This window comes from Hippocampus bargibanti, linkage group LG09 (genome assembly GCF_051943395.1).
Source record: "Hippocampus bargibanti isolate YZ-2025 linkage group LG09, ASM5194339v1, whole genome shotgun sequence".
NCBI classification, from domain to species: Eukaryota; Metazoa; Chordata; class Actinopteri; order Syngnathiformes; family Syngnathidae; genus Hippocampus; species Hippocampus bargibanti.
In genome coordinates, this window is record NC_142742.1 from 4,212,524 (window position 1) to 4,230,050 (window position 17,527).

The following is a 17,527-nucleotide window of genomic DNA, read 5'->3' on the forward strand; positions in this document are numbered from 1 at the left end:
ATTCACATTTAGAAAGAGTCAAGATAACTGGAAATAGACATTTTCTGGGCACATTTGGTTCTATTCCAAATGTATATCCAAAAAGAGATGCTTTGACAATTACAAGTCGGAAACCACAACAACAATAACAGAAAACAGATGAAAAAAAACTGTTGTATATGTAATACTTACTAGACAGATTGAACAGTAAAAGGGGAAGAAAAAAGGAACAAATTTAGGAAGAGCTTTGTGGTATATTTAATCATATTTTTGAATCACTTCTACCACCTCTGGTCGCGTCTTGTCCAGCTAGCTAAACAAGTGCATGTTTCTGTTATTTGTCATTTATCCTCCATTTGGGGAATATTGAGTGGAAGTGTAACACTGAAGCTAGTGAATGATTGTTGTTCTTTGTTTAACTAGTATAAATAATTTGCATTTGAATAGAAAACTCAAAAGGATTGTGTTGTTCAAGTCGTAAATTAGGCCCCAGTCTAGTTTCTAGGTGTGTGACTATTGGCTATATGGATAAAAACCGTACCTTTTCGCCTCACGAGTTATATATATAATCGTTCTATGAATAACAAACATGCAAATACAATTTCGAACTAATGTCCACACTCGGAAGTGAGGTGGCCATGAAGTTTGTATGAGTGTAGCCATGTTGTTGTCGCCTCCTATTGTCCTCTCAGGCCCGCTTCAAGATGGCCCCCCCGCGCGCGCTAGCCTACCCGCTTTGTGATTGGCTGACTCTGACGTCATCACTCGGACGTCCATTCATGTGCCGTTTTGGGCGTTGTACTCCGGCGCATCTCATTCGCGGCGAGGCCAATTTCTCCGCTTCTCAAACTCCACACGACCTACAAAAAAAGGTGGAGAGAGAGGGATTGAGCGAGAGAGGAAAAACGAGATTTCGTTTGCAATTGTTCTCCCGCATTTCAAACACGTTTTACCGGCTAAAAAGCTCCGTGCGGCTGCCCTTTATTGCCTCGTTCGGAGAAGGAAGTCGCCGCGTTTTGATTGTTTCGCGAGGGAGGAAAAAAACGTCCGTGGTCTTTGTTCATTCATTTCATCGCTCGATTTCCCTTTGTTGAACGAGCATGGGAGCACAAATCTCCAAAAACGCCGGAAAGGAGGAAGCCGCGGTGGAGAAGCCCGGTGAGGCTGCGGCCAAGACTAATGGCCAGGTAATATTCATTGTAAATTATTTAAAGTGTTAATTGCGACCGGGGCAATGTGTTGCGTCAATGGCGTGCTTCTATCCTCAGCTCACCGGCATCCAGGAGAAAGTGGCCACCACGTTGCCTATTTCCCCACATTCCTCTCCCAGGCCATTTGAACGCCACTCGTGTTTAAAATGCAATACTGTGTATACTCCAACGATCATTTATTGGGACTCTATAATTTCTTAATTTTGTTCAATAAAACCATAATAATGTTAATTGCAATTTTAATTGATCACATCCCACGAAGCGTTTGTGTTTTTTTGAAACCACGAGCATTTTCAAGCGTTATATTGTCTAAAATTCTCTGCGTGGGGTCTTTAAGCTGGTGCCATAGCCATTTTTTTCATCCACGCCACGCCTTTGTTGCCAGATTCAAGGAGGAAAGCCACGTTTTGTCTCCTACACGCTCCCCAAAAAAGCCCAAATACTGCTCCATAAGCACACACAACCCACCAGAGAGTATATTTGATCTTTTCTTTAATAGAAAAGATTTAGATGATGATTAAAATGAGGACAAGAGGAGTTAAAAACGTTATTTAGTCGGGCCTGTCGTAAGTCCAAAGCGCACCATCTCCCCCTAGAGGTACCAAGGTGGTACTACAAGAAAAACCGGTCTAGACTTCGAGATCTGTCGTCACTCTCCTAGCAACAGATGTGCTGCGGCTTTACTCGCTTTTTTCCTATTGGTCCAAAAGCGAATTGAATTCAAACGCCAAAATGGCGTTTGAATTCAATTCGCAAGCGGTGTTCGATACGGTGACGATATCGATATTCGCCAATTATTCGAATGGATACAATTTCAAATTGAGCTATTTGATTTAACGTTTCTGAGCTTATGAGTTATTTGACATCACCCAATTTATGATAATTTATTAGTTCAAGAAAGGACATTAGTTTCTTTTTTTCATTTCTAATCCATAAAAACACTGAAATTGATACCACCAGTGTTAGGTGATGAAAAAAGGCATCTATCATAATTATGAGGGCAAGTATTGGCCCTAAAATAGAGAAATCGCACATCTACTGTGAATAAATGAGTAACTACTGTGAAGAAATTAATAACAATTATGGGTGCGGATCAGGTATCGCCATCTGTAAAATCTAATGCCGAATATGAATATCAATACAGAATTCTTGCATCGGTCGACATCAAAGTATTTGCATTTAATTTGTGATCATTTTGTTCAAATTGACGAAAAAATGACTTTTGTTGTACTAATAAATTATCAAAAAGAAATTGCGTGATATCAACGAAACAATTATAAACATACAGCCGGAGCTATAGCGAGCAATTATTTACATAATTGGTTGATCTGTTGATTTAAAATATATGTATAATTAGATATATTTTTACCATTTGTTTGAGGGGATGTTTGGAAATGTCTTAATTTTGATTGCTTTGTCATCAGATTTTTGATAGTTGTCCATGTACAGCACTTTGTATGCAGTGTTGTCTGTTTGAAAGTGCCCAATATACACACGTGAGTTGAGATATAAATGTTTGTTTGAAAGCTGAAATGCTGCAGATTTGGCCGATTTTTGATCAATTAGCTAAAATTAATTTAGATTTATTTTAGGGCGTTTGATAATACCATTTAATTTCAGAATTATCAATGCGAGTAGTCACGCTTTAAGTACTCACGATACCAAGAACAGATACCAATAATACTTTTTGTAAATTTTCAATTAACAAACTAAAAAAATACTAATAATCCTAAAAAAATGTTTGTTTGTCACTCTGATGATGATAACTCGTTCCTACTTTCAAACTACTGCAGTATTGCAACAAATCATAGCGACTACTGTAGTGCTTTGTTTAGGGATTTCAATTACAGTAAAGTCTCGTTATATCGATATCGGATATATCGATAGTCCCGGTTATATCGATACTATTTCTATGCACGCACGGAGAAAATTACAGGGTCGGATATATCGATAGTCCCGGTTATATTGATATTTTTTCGGACTCCCTTGAATATCGATATAACGAGACTTTACTGTAGTTCATGATTTTCAGCTTGCTTCCTATCACTATTATTTTTTGTGTCAGCCATTTTAAATTTCACACTTTCCTCTCTCAGGAAAATGGTCACGCCAAAACCAACGGCGATGCCTCTCCGGCAACCGAAGAGGCCTCCAAGGCCGACGTCCAAGCCAACGGCAGCACCCCCACCGAGGAGGCGCCCAAGGAGGCTGGTGACAAACCGGAAGAAGCTGAGAAGGAGCCCGAAGCTGCCGCCACAAACGGCGAAGCTGCTGCCAAACCCGAAGAAACCACCGAGGATGGAAAACAGAAGAAGAAACGCTTCTCCTTCAAGAAACCTTCCTTCAAGCTGAGCGGGTTCTCCTTCAAGAAGACCAAGAAGGAGTCCGAAGACGAGGAGAAGGTGGAGGGAGAAAACGCAGAAGTCGAGAAAGCGCCAGCCCAGGAAGAAGGGGCTACGGCGGCGGTGGTGGAGGAGGAGGAGAAGAAGCCAGAAGAGGAGAAGGCTCCGGCGAAGGAGGAGGTCAAAGAAGCGGCCGCACCTGAAGAGCCCAAAGCCGACGAGGTGGCCAAGGAGGAGAAACCAGCTGAAGCTTCTTCACCAGCTGAACCCGAAGCTGCTGTGGCCCCCAGTCCAGAGGCCCCCGCTGAATAAATCTACTGAAGAACACCACGAAATGAAGGAGGCCCATGAAGCCCATCTGAAAGAATGCGAGAACTTGTCTGAAAGCAGGGATTTTGTTTTTCTTTATAATTGTGTGTCTGTTTACTTTTTTTTTTGAAACATCTCATCCATAATGACTGCAATGTAGGTCATGGGAGGATCTTCCCTGGCCCCATGCTTGCATTCGTGGGTGAATGTGCGACTGTGAGCTTGAATTTTATTTTTTTTTCCTACATCATGCTGACATATTTAATTCAAGTACTTGGTGCTGGGCTAATTGGATGTAGCAGCTACAGCTGTGCGAGTCTTGTGCAGCGAAACAAAGATTTGAAAAAAAAAAAAAGGAAGACAGTCCTTCGCTGAGTCTTAAAACAAAGCAAAACGTTGTCGTATTTCAGCCATCGCGTGGACCACAAACGTTCCCTTCTCCGTGGAACTAGATTTAGCAAGCAAACAATCTTACAATAACATAGGTGCTCGTCACTTCCTCTGCCGTTTTTAGAGTCTGCCATTTCCAAAACTGTAGTAATGCACGTTGTATAGACTTTGATATTGCTGGTTTTATGACTGAAATGTACCTAAATGACATTTTTAACCCATTGTAAATGACTGTTTTCTTGTTTGTTTGTTTTTCCACCATTTGTAAGACTGAATAAAAACTGCGAGATGTTTTAAGCAAAAACAAAACAACAAAAAAAAACTGACCAAGCTGTGATGATTATATAACACTTCATCTCTAGATTAGTACATTTTAGGTAGGACATCGTTTTTTTTCTTTCTTTTGTACATAAGGATTGAATGTAACATTGGCTACAACATGGTATTTAGGTGTTGACTTTCTGTGAGCACTGCATAATAAAGGAAAGTATGAATTGGCACTCGGTTTATTTACGTTTTTGAGGTCGCTTAAATCCAGCTGTCAAGTTTGTATTCAATCTAGTGTTGCGCAGTTTTATTTTTTTTAGAATTTGAAGTGTTTTATTTTGAAAACCTACCAGATTCTCTTACATCCGCTTAGAGTATCACACTTGACGAGCTTCTCGGTTACGTTAAAATGAAACCCCGAAGCTAGCGAGAAAAAAAAGTAATGCAAAAAAAACTTCTTTGGGAAATGAGAAAAAGCCCAGCCAGGAGACAGAAGAGGAGCCTACGACTTTCAATAAAAACAACAACATTCAAATGGCACATTATGTGAGCGATTCAAATCTTGAAGCGGATGTACTCACCACTAGCGAGTCCTTCTCTGACAAACTCTTTAAAATAGATCCATTAAAGACAGGGGCCGGCAACCTTTTTGACTAAGAGAGCCATAAAATGAAAATATTTTGAAATGTTTTTCAGTGAGAGCCGCACACAAACGCACATGATTTCAACAAAATGTCAGAATATATTATTTAAAATAACCTTGTGATTATAGCCCCCATTAATATGAATAGTTTTATGTTCTTCATGATTGTTAAAAAAAAAATCCAGCCAAACGATCGAAATGAAAGTCAACTTGCCTGGTCCATATGTAACGGAGTTGTACACTTAGGTTATTAAATTATGAAGGAAGTGACGCAACGGCGCACAGTTTGGCACTATGTCCCGCCCATAGTTTCCAGAACAATCTCGAGGAGATTCAGGGTGAGTCGCAATTTTCTGTTGGTCTTGATTAACGCGCATTTTCATGACAATATCTTATTTTGTTTCCCCTTTTGTACTGTCTAGTGTTATCTAATTAGTTCCCTTATTCATTTCGAGTCCAGATTACTTTTTGTGTCATTATTTACTTCACGTTTTGTCGAGTGGAACTTTGGAGCGCATGTGCTTCATAGTGCTTTTCTATTGTGCAGTTAATCACAAGACGAAACCCATGCGACTTCACCCATCCCTTCTGCCATACTGTGTTGCAGGTAATAATTGTTTCATTTCGTTTTTATTGAACAATATTTAGTTTCTTGTGTCGTGTTTCATTTGCCCGTGAGTGTCCGTGGCTGGTTGAACTGTGCGCCAGCCATTACAAGCGCACCGCGTGTTCTGCCGAGTCTCCGCCCATGATGCGTTCAGGGACATCTTGTAAATAACAGTGAACTTGTGTTGTATTCTCTTTTTCTGTAAATAACCACTATACGATCACACGTTGTTAATTCTGTTTTGTTATCTACAATGTTTTGCATTTGAGAACAATCTCGAGGAGATTCAGGTTAATCACAAGACGAAACCCATGCGACTTCACCCATCCCTTCTGCCATACTGTGTTGCAGAAATAAAGGAAATGAAAAGACACATCCACGCGTCTCGTCTTCATTAATGCGGCAGCATCGTGGAGATGAGGACAGTCACTGTTGTGACACCCGTCACATTGGTGCCGTGACCCGGATCACAAATGACTCTCCACTTCGGACCGGGACCGCGATGCTGCACAATGAAGACGCTGTGCAGTCCCATCACTCGGTGGACGGTGTGTCGACCCCCGTTTTGGAAATACATGTAGTGTGTTAATTGTCTACCTGCTGTTTTGCAATTAGTGTGCTTTTTTTTCATGTACGTGTTTTTGTGTGTTAAGGCTAAGAATGAGCTCCTTACATGTAACAAGTAGCACACCTTTGAATGAGTGTGTTGGTAGAGGTAGAGGCTTCCCAACCGTGTAACAGTTGTGTAGTGCAATCCAGAGTGGTGCAGGTTGTACAGAGGGGAATGGGCAGGTTCAAGCTGAGGCCACTTATGTTAGTGGGGACAGAGTTCCTTCCCAGACCCAGTGCAGTGCACCTACGACGAGCGCACAGACAACTGATACACGAGCAACAGATACCTTTCTCCAGTCTGTCACAGTTATGTAGTGCTATGCAGGGTGATGTAGTTTGTACAGAGGGGAATGGGCAGGTGCGAGCTGAGGCCACTTATGTTAGTGGGGACAGAGTTCCTTCCCAGACCCAGTACAGTGCATCTCCGACGAGCGCACAGACCCTGACACACCGGCGACAGATCCCTTACTCCAGTCACCTGACGTAGTTGGTCAGATGAGCGACATAATTAGACAGCATTTTTGTACATCCTTGCCCGATAACCTTGTCTATTTTGCCTGTTGGTCTTTCTGTTGTCTTCCGTGTGTATGTTGCCTCACTTCTGCATAATTTAAGGGGGGTGTATGTAACGGAGTTGTACACTTAGGTTATTAAATTATGAAGGAAGTGACGCAACGGCGCACAGTTTGGCACTATGTCCCGCCCATAGTTTCCAGAACAATCTCGAGGAGATTCAGGGTGAGTCGCAATTTTCTGTTGGTCTTGATTAACGCGCATTTTCATGACAATATCTTATTTTGTTTCCCCTTTTGTACTGTCTAGTGTTATCTAATTAGTTCCCTTATTCATTTCGAGTCCAGATTACTTTTTGTGTCATTATTTACTTCACGTTTTGTCGAGTGGAACTTTGGAGCGCATGTGCTTCATAGTGCTTTTCTATTGTGCAGTTAATCACAAGACGAAACCCATGCGACTTCACCCATCCCTTCTGCCATACTGTGTTGCAGGTAATAATTGTTTCATTTCGTTTTTATTGAACAATATTTAGTTTCTTGTGTCGTGTTTCATTTGCCCGTGAGTGTCCGTGGCTGGTTGAACTGTGCGCCAGCCATTACAAGCGCACCGCGTGTTCTGCCGAGTCTCCGCCCATGATGCGTTCAGGGACATCTTGTAAATAACAGTGAACTTGTGTTGTATTCTCTTTTTCTGTAAATAACCACTATACGATCACACGTTGTTAATTCTGTTTTGTTATCTACAATGTTTTGCATTTGAGAACAATCTCGAGGAGATTCAGGTTAATCACAAGACGAAACCCATGCGACTTCACCCATCCCTTCTGCCATACTGTGTTGCAGAAATAAAGGAAATGAAAAGACACATCCACGCGTCTCGTCTTCATTAATGCGGCAGCATCGTGGAGATGAGGACAGTCACTGTTGTGACACCCGTCACACATAGGCGAAGCTACTGCTAGCTTGCCTGCACACTGCTCATTAGCTTGCACACTTGTTTTCTGCTGTCTCTCACGTATATGAAGTATATTGATGCTAACGTTAGCATGGGGCTTGTCAAAGTGCCACTGATATTCAACTGTTTCATTCATGGTATTGTTTCATTGCGAATTTGAACCACGGCAGAACTTTTTCTCTCCACAAAGGCAAATCCGCCATTTTTTTTTACTCGTCAGGCTTATTCAAAAGGGGGCGTTAACTGTTTTGACATCAACGTATCATCCAATCAAAGTTGCGCTTTCCGCCAAGTGCCGCCCAAACAGGAAATGAACAGCGAAAAAAGCGAGAGTATGTCTTAGTTTTATCGGCGAGCCGGATGCAATCACCAAAAGAGCCATACATGGCCTCTATATAAGAGGACCATTTCCCATTTAATGCATTATTGCGAAAACGAGCTTGTGGTTTCAGCATTTTGCTTTATTACAATCAAACTAAACTGTTTAAATTATACTAAAAAGTTGTGCTTCTCATCTAGAGGCTTTGTATATTTATTGCTTCAAGTATAATTATTGTGTTGACATTTCCCATGCAGCGTGACTAACACAATCATACAGACGCATTCCGCAAATAGTCGACTCATTTAGAGAACCAACTGATAGATTTGGCTGTCATAAATTGCAGTGTTTGTGCGCAAATTTTTGTTTACAGCCCCTGAGGTTGCACTCGGCACTGTCATATCGGTATTTTGCGAGCGTGACATGAATAAACACAAACACCTCCACCATAAAAAAAAAATGTGTTTTTAAAAATTGCAGGAAACGAATCCGACGTTTTTATATCCACCCACAGCTACGCGCCTATGTTCCCTGAGCACTAGCCACTTCCTCAGCTTCAGTTTGTGTGACGGCCACAAAAAGCTGGGCGGGCTTTAGACATATTTCGTTTCGGTCTCTTTTGAATACACGTGTGGCCATTTTGTTAGTGTTACCGCTAAGCTCAACGTTTTGTTTGCCTCACACATGCAGACGCGGAGCTTTCAAGCCAACCATTCTGAAAACATTCACCAAAAGGTTGTTGTTTAGCCAAATTTTGCCTTGAGATATTGTACAAGCAAAAAAAAAAAAAAAAACAGGAATGTAAGAGTTTTTCAGACGAGCGCCACTAGAGGGCAAGAGAAAACTTCACAACATCGTGCCGCGATCAATTCAAATTGATTTCATTGCAATAGAAGGCAAAACAAATTTTAGATTGATTGGATTACAGGTAATGTTTTTACGGAAGAGGATTATTGCTGTTGAAGAAGAAAAAATACATTTGGCAAGATTCTCACTTTATTCTCAGAATTCTGACTTTAAAGTGAGCATTCTGTGAGTGAGAATTCTGATTTTAAAGTGAGAATTTCGTGAGTGCGAATTCTGACTCTAAAGTGAGAATTCTGACTTTAAAGTGAGATTTTTGACTTTAATTTCAGAATTCTGACTTTAAAATGTGAATTCTGACTTGAAAGTGAGAATTCTGACTTTAAACTCAGAATTCTGAGAATTAAGTGAGAATCTTGCCAACTTTATATTTTCTCTAATCCTCTTCCGTATGTTTTTATGTTTTTTATATGTTTTTTAATATGAGGTTCTGGAATCGATTCATTGTATTCCCATTTATTTTAATGGTGAAAGATAAAACTTGAGAAGTGTTTTAAGAAACAAGCATGGTCGCTGAATGAAGTAAACTGTAATCTCAAAAGCCCAGCATCTTAAAATGAAATTAAGAATAGAATACAATTGAACTCCCTCTACCATGCCCCGCACACCCAGCACACCCAGTTAAAAAAATAATAAAAACAACAAAATTAAAAACGTAGGGAACAAACATAGCACCCTTTTTTTAATGCAATGGTATATCCCACCCCACAAATGGTTTGGTTCCATCACCCTCTAATAAACCAGTAAGTAGCCTACCGCTAACACTTGTGGTAAGCGTCCGATCTTGGTAGACCACCAGTTGTTGTTTGTACTCTTCTAGACAAGTTTAAAATGTTCATAAACTATCAAAAGCATGTATGATTCATTACTATGGAGAGTCGTTGCTAATTTAGGCATGCGGCTGGCTTGTGGAGTCAACAGAAAGGCAAAACCCTGTCTGGTTCTGTCTTGTCTGTCTGTCTACTGTACCGACCACAGTGTCCCTCTAGTATATACCAGCCACTTTCCTCTCTTTTGGGGCCCCCCCACCAGTTTAGTGGCGGTGTACATCAAACAGCACTATTTTTAAAAATCCCACAGGCTAAATGTTATAAACTAAAATGGTTGCCAGGGTCCACATTTGAGGCTGATTTCATCCGGAAAGTGCCACAGTCCTTTACTTTTTTTCATATTTTGACCTGGTTACATCCTTACTCCGAAATAAAATACAGTGATACGCTGGCTTACGAACTTAATTGGTTCCCAGAAAGAGTGTGTAAGGCGAAAAGTGTGTATCCCAAAAAATATTTTCCCATAGGAAACCATTAAAATAAGAAAAATCCGTTCCTAGCTCCCCATAAAACATAATTGTCTACTTTCTAATTTTGTAAGCCTTAAAACTACGCAAAATATACCTTATTTTATGTATAATAAATGTGCTATGGTATTATAATTAAAGAAATAAACTGTACTGTATAATAAAGTGGTTTTATTTACCTTTGTGATGGTCGTTGATGGCCTGATGGAATGGAGTGGCCAGTTTCCTCAGCATTAAACACTTGATGAGGAACGTAACTTTCTTCTTTCACCATCTTGAGGAATGATACATTGTAGGTGCTTTCTCTGCGATAATTTTACCTTGTTCCTCATCAATTGTGTTCTGTTTAGCTGGGTTGATAGCTTTTTGCATTAAGTGTACAGATGGCTTGACGGGTTATTTGTGGAGCCTGATTGATGGGATATTTTAACCTTGCAGTCTACACTCTGCTTTTGAACTATCAAAGTTGAAACTAGTCCAAATTTCACTGTTTTCTATTTATTTTCTCATTCTCTGTCGTCTGTGTTGGAGTCTAATTCCTGTTTCAGAGTTCAACTGAGTTTTATGATGAAATACCAGCGGGGACGATAGATGGTGAACAGAAAAGACTACTTTATCCTAGTAGAACAATACAAGAACATCTCTCGTCGAAGCGGGAAGCCAAGAGTGCCAAGCCCGCCTCCTCAAACTAGTTTCAACACACAGCAGTTGATGACATCGTCCCGACTGAGCCTATCAGCTACAGACAAGTGTTGGGAGAACATTAGACTGAAATTTGATACTTGTTACACTCTGCATACGCAACTAGTTAACTAATAAGCTACATACATCCATATAGACTAAACTAAACATGAAATAACATAGTATGTACTAAGCGAAACATGATGTTTACGGATGTGTATAAAAACACTCTATCAGACGGTCTGTCTCTTTAATGTTTACCCCCCCTGTTCACTGCAGCGTTCTTGACCAATCACATGGCTTTAACCGAAGACTGGGGGCGGGGAATAAAGGACAAAAACAGTCGGCTGCTATTTGTTGTTAGGAGAACAGGCTCGTTCGCGAACGACTCATCACTCATTGTGACAGCTCCGTGTGTATTCCGAAAAAAAGGTTTGTATGCCAAGGTAAAATTTTCATAAATTTAACATTCGTAAACTGAAAAGTTCGTAAGCCAAGGGGTTCGTAAACCGAGGTATCACTGTACCTTCAAAATCGACCCCTTCATGTTTTGACACGACTTCAACATTACAAAACAAGAAGCAGAATATTATTGTTAAGACATCTTTTTATTTGAGTCAGTAATGCTTTACATGACATGATGCATTTTCAGGGATATAAAATGGCGTTGGCTACTCAGCGAGTACCGCTCATTTGATGGTATTCAGATGATGTATTTGTCCTTTCTCATGGTCAATTTGAGCATTTTGCCATTTAAGGATATTCAAGTCATATACAAAGACAACTGGTAGAACATTTTTTGGATCGAAAAGTATTGGTGTACTTTTTCTTTTAATAAGTTTACTGGGTACCGGGACAAAACAAACAAACAAAAAAAAGACAAGATTGTACAAAAACAAAGAAAAAAAACAGACAAACAGTAACGTCAGAATCACCAGTCCAAGTCTTTATTAAAGAGTGGAAAAGAAAAGAAAAGAACAAAACAAAACAGGACACAACACAGATTTAACACCTGGGGTTCACATGCTGTCTTCATTCCAAAAAGCATCCTGCGGGTCATGTAGTGAATTGCTTTCCCCATCCCTGATCTCCTGTTTACATAAATTAGATTTTTTTTTTCCTTCTGCGAAGCACCTATTAGTTGTTGGAGTTTTCAAGTCGAAATGCATCTATTCCTCAAAGGCAAAAGTCAGTCAAAGGGCTGCTGACTCTTGGTTGGAGCAATAGAGAGCACATTTAGTTGGTTGGCTGTTGGGTTTCCCATCTCATGGACCGACGAATCACGTCGAGGCCACCAGGAAACCAGAGAAGGAGCAGTGCACGTTCTCGGCGGCGAAGACACCGTTGGCCTCCTCGTCGGGGATCTGGACGTACACGGTGTCTTGCTCATTCAGCAAGAGCACGGCGCTACCGGACATCTGGTCGAGGAAGCCCTTGTTGTACTCGTCGTAGGAGAACATGACGGGCTGGTCGTTCTTGTAGAGGGCCACTAGAGCGTGAGCGCCATTCACATGAATGCTGTAGGAGAAGTAGTAAACTCCGGGGATCTGGCAAGTGAAGATGCCGGACTCGGGGTCATAGTGGTTCTCGGCATTGTACACAATATGGTCGAATTTGATGGGGCTGCCGGCGGCAGGGTAGGGAGTGGTCAGAGCTGCTGTGAAAGCAGACATGGGAGCCTTGACCATCACCTCGGTCATTCCCATTCCCATACCTTTCTCAAAGATCACCTCACCGGGAGGTCCGGGGGGGCCTGGAGGGCCGACGGGACCGGGCTCTCCATCGGAACCACTCTCGCCAGGCAGACCGGGGGCACCCTGAGGTCCGGGGACACCTTTAGCCGTCAATCCAGCGGGGCCGGGAGCTCCGGGGAGACCCGGGTGTCCCTTGTGGCCAGGAATACCGGCGGGACCCTGGGGTCCAGAAGGTCCTCGGGCACCGGGGGCACCATCAGAACCAGCGGCACCGGTCTCGCCAACGCGGCCGGGCAGACCTTTGGGTCCAGCAGGGCCGGGAATACCTGGGGCTCCTGGGGTGCCGGGGGCACCAACGTGACCTTTCTCGCCTGTGGCTCCGGTGGCTCCTCTGGCTCCAGCGGGTCCAGCTGGCCCGGTGTAACCCTGCTTGCCTTGGAAACCTTGAGGTCCCACATCTCCCTTGTTGCCCTTGGCTCCTGTAGCTCCGGTGGCACCGGTGTCACCCTTGGGGCCTGTAGCGCCAGTCTCACCTGGGAAACCTCTTACACCAGCTGGGCCCATAGGACCAGTAGCTCCAGTGGCACCAGTGGCACCTGTGTATCCAGTAGGACCTTGCTCACCCTTTTGGCCAGTGGCACCTGGGCTGCCAGTATATCCTCTCTCTCCCTTCTCGCCGTTTGCACCTGGCTTTCCGTAACCTGGGGTTCCTGGGGCACCGGTGGGTCCAGCAGCTCCCTGGTGGCCTTTGGGGCCCACTGGGCCAGGCAGACCTGGGGCACCGTTCTCACCGGGTTTGCCAGCAATGCCGACACCAGGGGCGCCAGTGTGTCCCTTGGCTCCCTGTGGTCCCATGGGACCAGGGGCACCGTCTCTACCTGGGCTGCCTGACTTTCCTGGCTCGCCGGGCATACCTGACTTTCCTGGTTTGCCCACTCCAGACTGACCGGGAGCTCCAGTGGGTCCCACTTGAGGAATGATACATTGTAGGTGCTTTCTCTGCGATAATTTTACCTTGTTCCTCATCAATTGTGTTCTGTTTAGCTGGGTTGATAGCTTTTTGCATTAAGTGTACAGATGGCTTGACGGGTTATTTGTGGAGCCTGATTGATGGGATATTTTAACCTTGCAGTCTACACTCTGCTTTTGAACTATCAAAGTTGAAACTAGTCCAAATTTCACTGTTTTCTATTTATTTTCTCATTCTCTGTCGTCTGTGTTGGAGTCTAATTCCTGTTTCAGAGTTCAACTGAGTTTTATGATGAAATACCAGCGGGGACGATAGATGGTGAACAGAAAAGACTACTTTATCCTAGTAGAACAATACAAGAACATCTCTCGTCGAAGCGGGAAGCCAAGAGTGCCAAGCCCGCCTCCTCAAACTAGTTTCAACACACAGCAGTTGATGACATCGTCCCGACTGAGCCTATCAGCTACAGACAAGTGTTGGGAGAACATTAGACTGAAATTTGATACGTTTTACACTCTGCATACGCAACTAGTTAACTAATAAGCTACATACATCCATATAGACTAAACTAAACATGAAATAACATAGTATGTACTAAGCGAAACATGATGTTTACGGATGTGTATAAAAACACTCTATCAGACTGTCTGTCTCTTTAATGTTTAAACCCCCCCTGTTCACTGCAGCGTTCTTGACCAATCACATGGCTTTAACTGAAGACTGGGGGCGGGGAATAAAGGACAAAAACAGTCGGCTGCTATTTGTTGTTAGGAGAACAGGCTCGTTCGCGAACGACTCATCACTCATTGTGACAGCTCCGTGTGTATTCCGAAAAAAAGGTTTGTATGCCAAGGTAAAATTTTCATAAATTTAACATTCGTAAACTGAAAAGTTCGTAAGCCAAGGGGTTCGTAAACCGAGGTATCACTGTACATTCAAAATCGACCCCTTCATGTTTTGACACGACTTCAACATAACAAAACAAGAAGCAGAATATTATTGTTAAGACATCTTTTTATTTGAGTCAGTAATGCTTTACATGACATGATGCATTTTCAGGGATATAAAATGGCGTTGGCTACTCAGCGAGTACCGCTCATTTGATGGTATTCAGATGATGTATTTGTCCTTTCTCATGGTCAATTTGACCATTTTGCCATTTAAGGATATTCAAGTCATATACAAAGACAACTGGTAGAACATTTTTTGGATGGAAAAGTATTGGTGTACTTTTTCTCTTAATAAGTTTACTGGGTACCGGGACAAAACAAACAAAAAAAAAAGACAAGATTGTACAAAAACAAAGAAAAAAAAACAGACAAACAGTAACGTCAGAATCACCAGTCCAAGTCTTTATTAAAGAGTGGAAAAGAAAAGAAAATAACAAAACAAAACAGGACACAACACAGATTTAACACCTGGGGTTCACATGCTGTCTTCATTCCAAAAAGCATCCTGCGGGTCATGTAGTGAATTGCTTTCCCCATCCCTGATCTCCTGTTTACATAAATTAGATTTTTTTTTTCCTTCTGCGAAGCACCTATTAGTTGTTGGAGTTTTCAAGTCGAAATGCATCTATTCCTCAAAGGCAAAAGTCAGTCAAAGGGCTGCTGACTCTTGGTTGGAGCAATAGAGAGCACATTTAGTTGGTTGGCTGTTGGGTTTCCCATCTCATGGACCGACGAATCACGTCGAGGCCACCAGGAAACCAGAGAAGGAGCAGTGCACGTTCTCGGCGGCGAAGACACCGTTGGCCTCCTCGTCGGGGATCTGGACGTACACGGTGTCTTGCTCATTCAGCAAGAGCACGGCGCTACCGGACATCTGGTCGAGGAAGCCCTTGTTGTACTCGTCGTAGGAGAACATGACGGGCTGGTCGTTCTTGTAGAGGGCCACTAGAGCGTGAGCGCCATTCACATGAATGCTGTAGGAGAAGTAGTAAACTCCGGGGATCTGGCAAGTGAAGATGCCGGACTCGGGGTCATAGTGGTTCTCGGCATTGTACACAATATGGTCGAATTTGATGGGGCTGCCGGCGGCAGGGTAGGGAGTGGTCAGAGCTGCTGTGAAAGCAGACATGGGAGCCTTGACCATCACCTCGGTCATTCCCATTCCCATACCTTTCTCAAAGATCACCTCACCGGGAGGTCCGGGGGGGCCTGGAGGGCCGACGGGACCGGGCTCTCCATCGGAACCACTCTCGCCAGGCAGACCGGGGGCACCCTGAGGTCCGGGGACACCTTTAGCCGTCAATCCAGCGGGGCCGGGAGCTCCGGGGAGACCCGGGTGTCCCTTGTGGCCAGGAATACCGGCGGGACCCTGGGGTCCAGAAGGTCCTCGGGCACCGGGGGCACCATCAGAACCAGCGGCACCGGTCTCGCCAACGCGGCCGGGCAGACCTTTGGGTCCAGCAGGGCCGGGAATACCTGGGGCTCCTGGGGTGCCGGGGGCACCAACGTGACCTTTCTCGCCTGTGGCTCCGGTGGCTCCTCTGGCTCCAGCGGGTCCAGCTGGCCCGGTGTAACCCTGCTTGCCTTGGAAACCTTGAGGTCCCACATCTCCCTTGTTGCCCTTGGCTCCTGTAGCTCCGGTGGCACCGGTGTCACCCTTGGGGCCTGTAGCGCCAGTCTCACCTGGGAAACCTCTTACACCAGCTGGGCCCATAGGACCAGTAGCTCCAGTGGCACCAGTGGCACCTGTGTATCCAGTAGGACCTTGCTCACCCTTTTGGCCAGTGGCACCTGGGCTGCCAGTATATCCTCTCTCTCCCTTCTCGCCGTTTGCACCTGGCTTTCCGTAACCTGGGGTTCCTGGGGCACCGGTGGGTCCAGCAGCTCCCTGGTGGCCTTTGGGGCCCACTGGGCCAGGCAGACCTGGGGCACCGTTCTCACCGGGTTTGCCAGCAATGCCGACACCAGGGGCGCCAGTGTGTCCCTTGGCTCCCTGTGGTCCCATGGGACCAGGGGCACCGTCTCTACCTGGGCTGCCTGACTTTCCTGGCTCGCCGGGCATACCTGACTTTCCTGGTTTGCCCACTCCAGACTGACCGGGAGCTCCAGTGGGTCCCATTGGTCCCATAGGGCCTGTGGCACCCTGGGGTCCTTGGATTCCTACACCTCTATCACCCTTGGGACCTGGCAGGCCAGGAATACCGGGATGTCCTTTCAGACCAGGCTCTCCTCTTGGTCCCATTGATCCAGGAAGACCACTGGGTCCGGGCTTGCCAGTAGCAGAGAGGCCGGCGGGTCCAGGGCCTCCGGGAGAACCGGGAGCGCCTCTGGGTCCTTGGGATCCGGGGGCACCAGTGTGTCCCTTTTCACCGGGAGCTCCGGGGATACCAGGTTTGCCAGGGCCTCCGGGGGTTCCGGATTTGCCAGTAATGGAACGACCAGGAGATCCGGGAGGTCCGGGAGGTCCGTGGGGTCCGGGGTGGCCGACGCCGCTCTGACCTGCGGGGCCAGGGGGTCCAGGGGGACCCACGGGGCCAGGCTCACCTGGAATACCAGGCTCACCTGCCACCACTGTAACAAATATAGGAATTAAGTTCAAATATGGCTACTGTACTACAAAAGACTTCAACAAGTCACTTAATGTGAGCATGACTATAGTTGATAGTATTTTACTGCACAAAACTGTACTGATATATATATATATATCATCTTTATTTTAATTTCTCATATTACAGCATTTCTTATCACACAGAAATAAATTGTATCCTATCCGTAGTTTTGTTTGTTATATTTTTTTTCACTCTGCATTTTGTCATACTGAGAAATAAAGTCGAAAACAATCAGTGTGTTTGTACTTTAAGGGATTTTCATTTCAATATATTGTTTTTTTTTTAATGGATTTAAAATGATTTTTTTTTGTCC

The 17,527-nt window shown here is 44.1% G+C and overlaps 3 protein-coding genes across 3 annotated transcripts; 1 reads left to right on the forward strand and 2 right to left on the reverse strand.

The window, feature by feature from the left end:
- The first annotated feature begins 839 nt into the window (after window positions 1–839).
- Window positions 840–4,731, forward strand: marcksb (myristoylated alanine-rich protein kinase C substrate b). The gene is made up of 2 exons (XM_089005151.1): window positions 840–1,166; window positions 3,287–4,731. The coding sequence occupies exons 1-2, from the start codon at window positions 1,080–1,082 to the stop codon at window positions 3,842–3,844; spliced, it is 645 nt and encodes a 214-aa protein (XP_088861277.1). The 5' UTR covers window positions 840–1,079; the 3' UTR covers window positions 3,845–4,731.
- Window positions 4,732–11,580: 6,849 nt separating this feature from the next.
- LOC148893393 (uncharacterized) lies at window positions 11,581–13,711 on the reverse strand. The gene has a single exon (XM_089004923.1). The coding sequence runs from the start codon at window positions 13,709–13,711 to the stop codon at window positions 12,272–12,274; it is 1,440 nt and encodes a 479-aa protein (XP_088861049.1). The 3' UTR covers window positions 11,581–12,271.
- A 1,275-nt stretch (window positions 13,712–14,986) lies between these two features.
- On the reverse strand, window positions 14,987–17,421 carry LOC148893394 (uncharacterized). The gene is made up of 2 exons (XM_089004925.1): window positions 17,407–17,421; window positions 14,987–17,210 (listed from the first exon to the last, which is right to left on the reverse strand). The coding sequence occupies exons 1-2, from the start codon at window positions 17,419–17,421 to the stop codon at window positions 15,342–15,344; spliced, it is 1,884 nt and encodes a 627-aa protein (XP_088861051.1). The 3' UTR covers window positions 14,987–15,341.
- Between the last annotated feature and the right edge of the window lie 106 nt (window positions 17,422–17,527).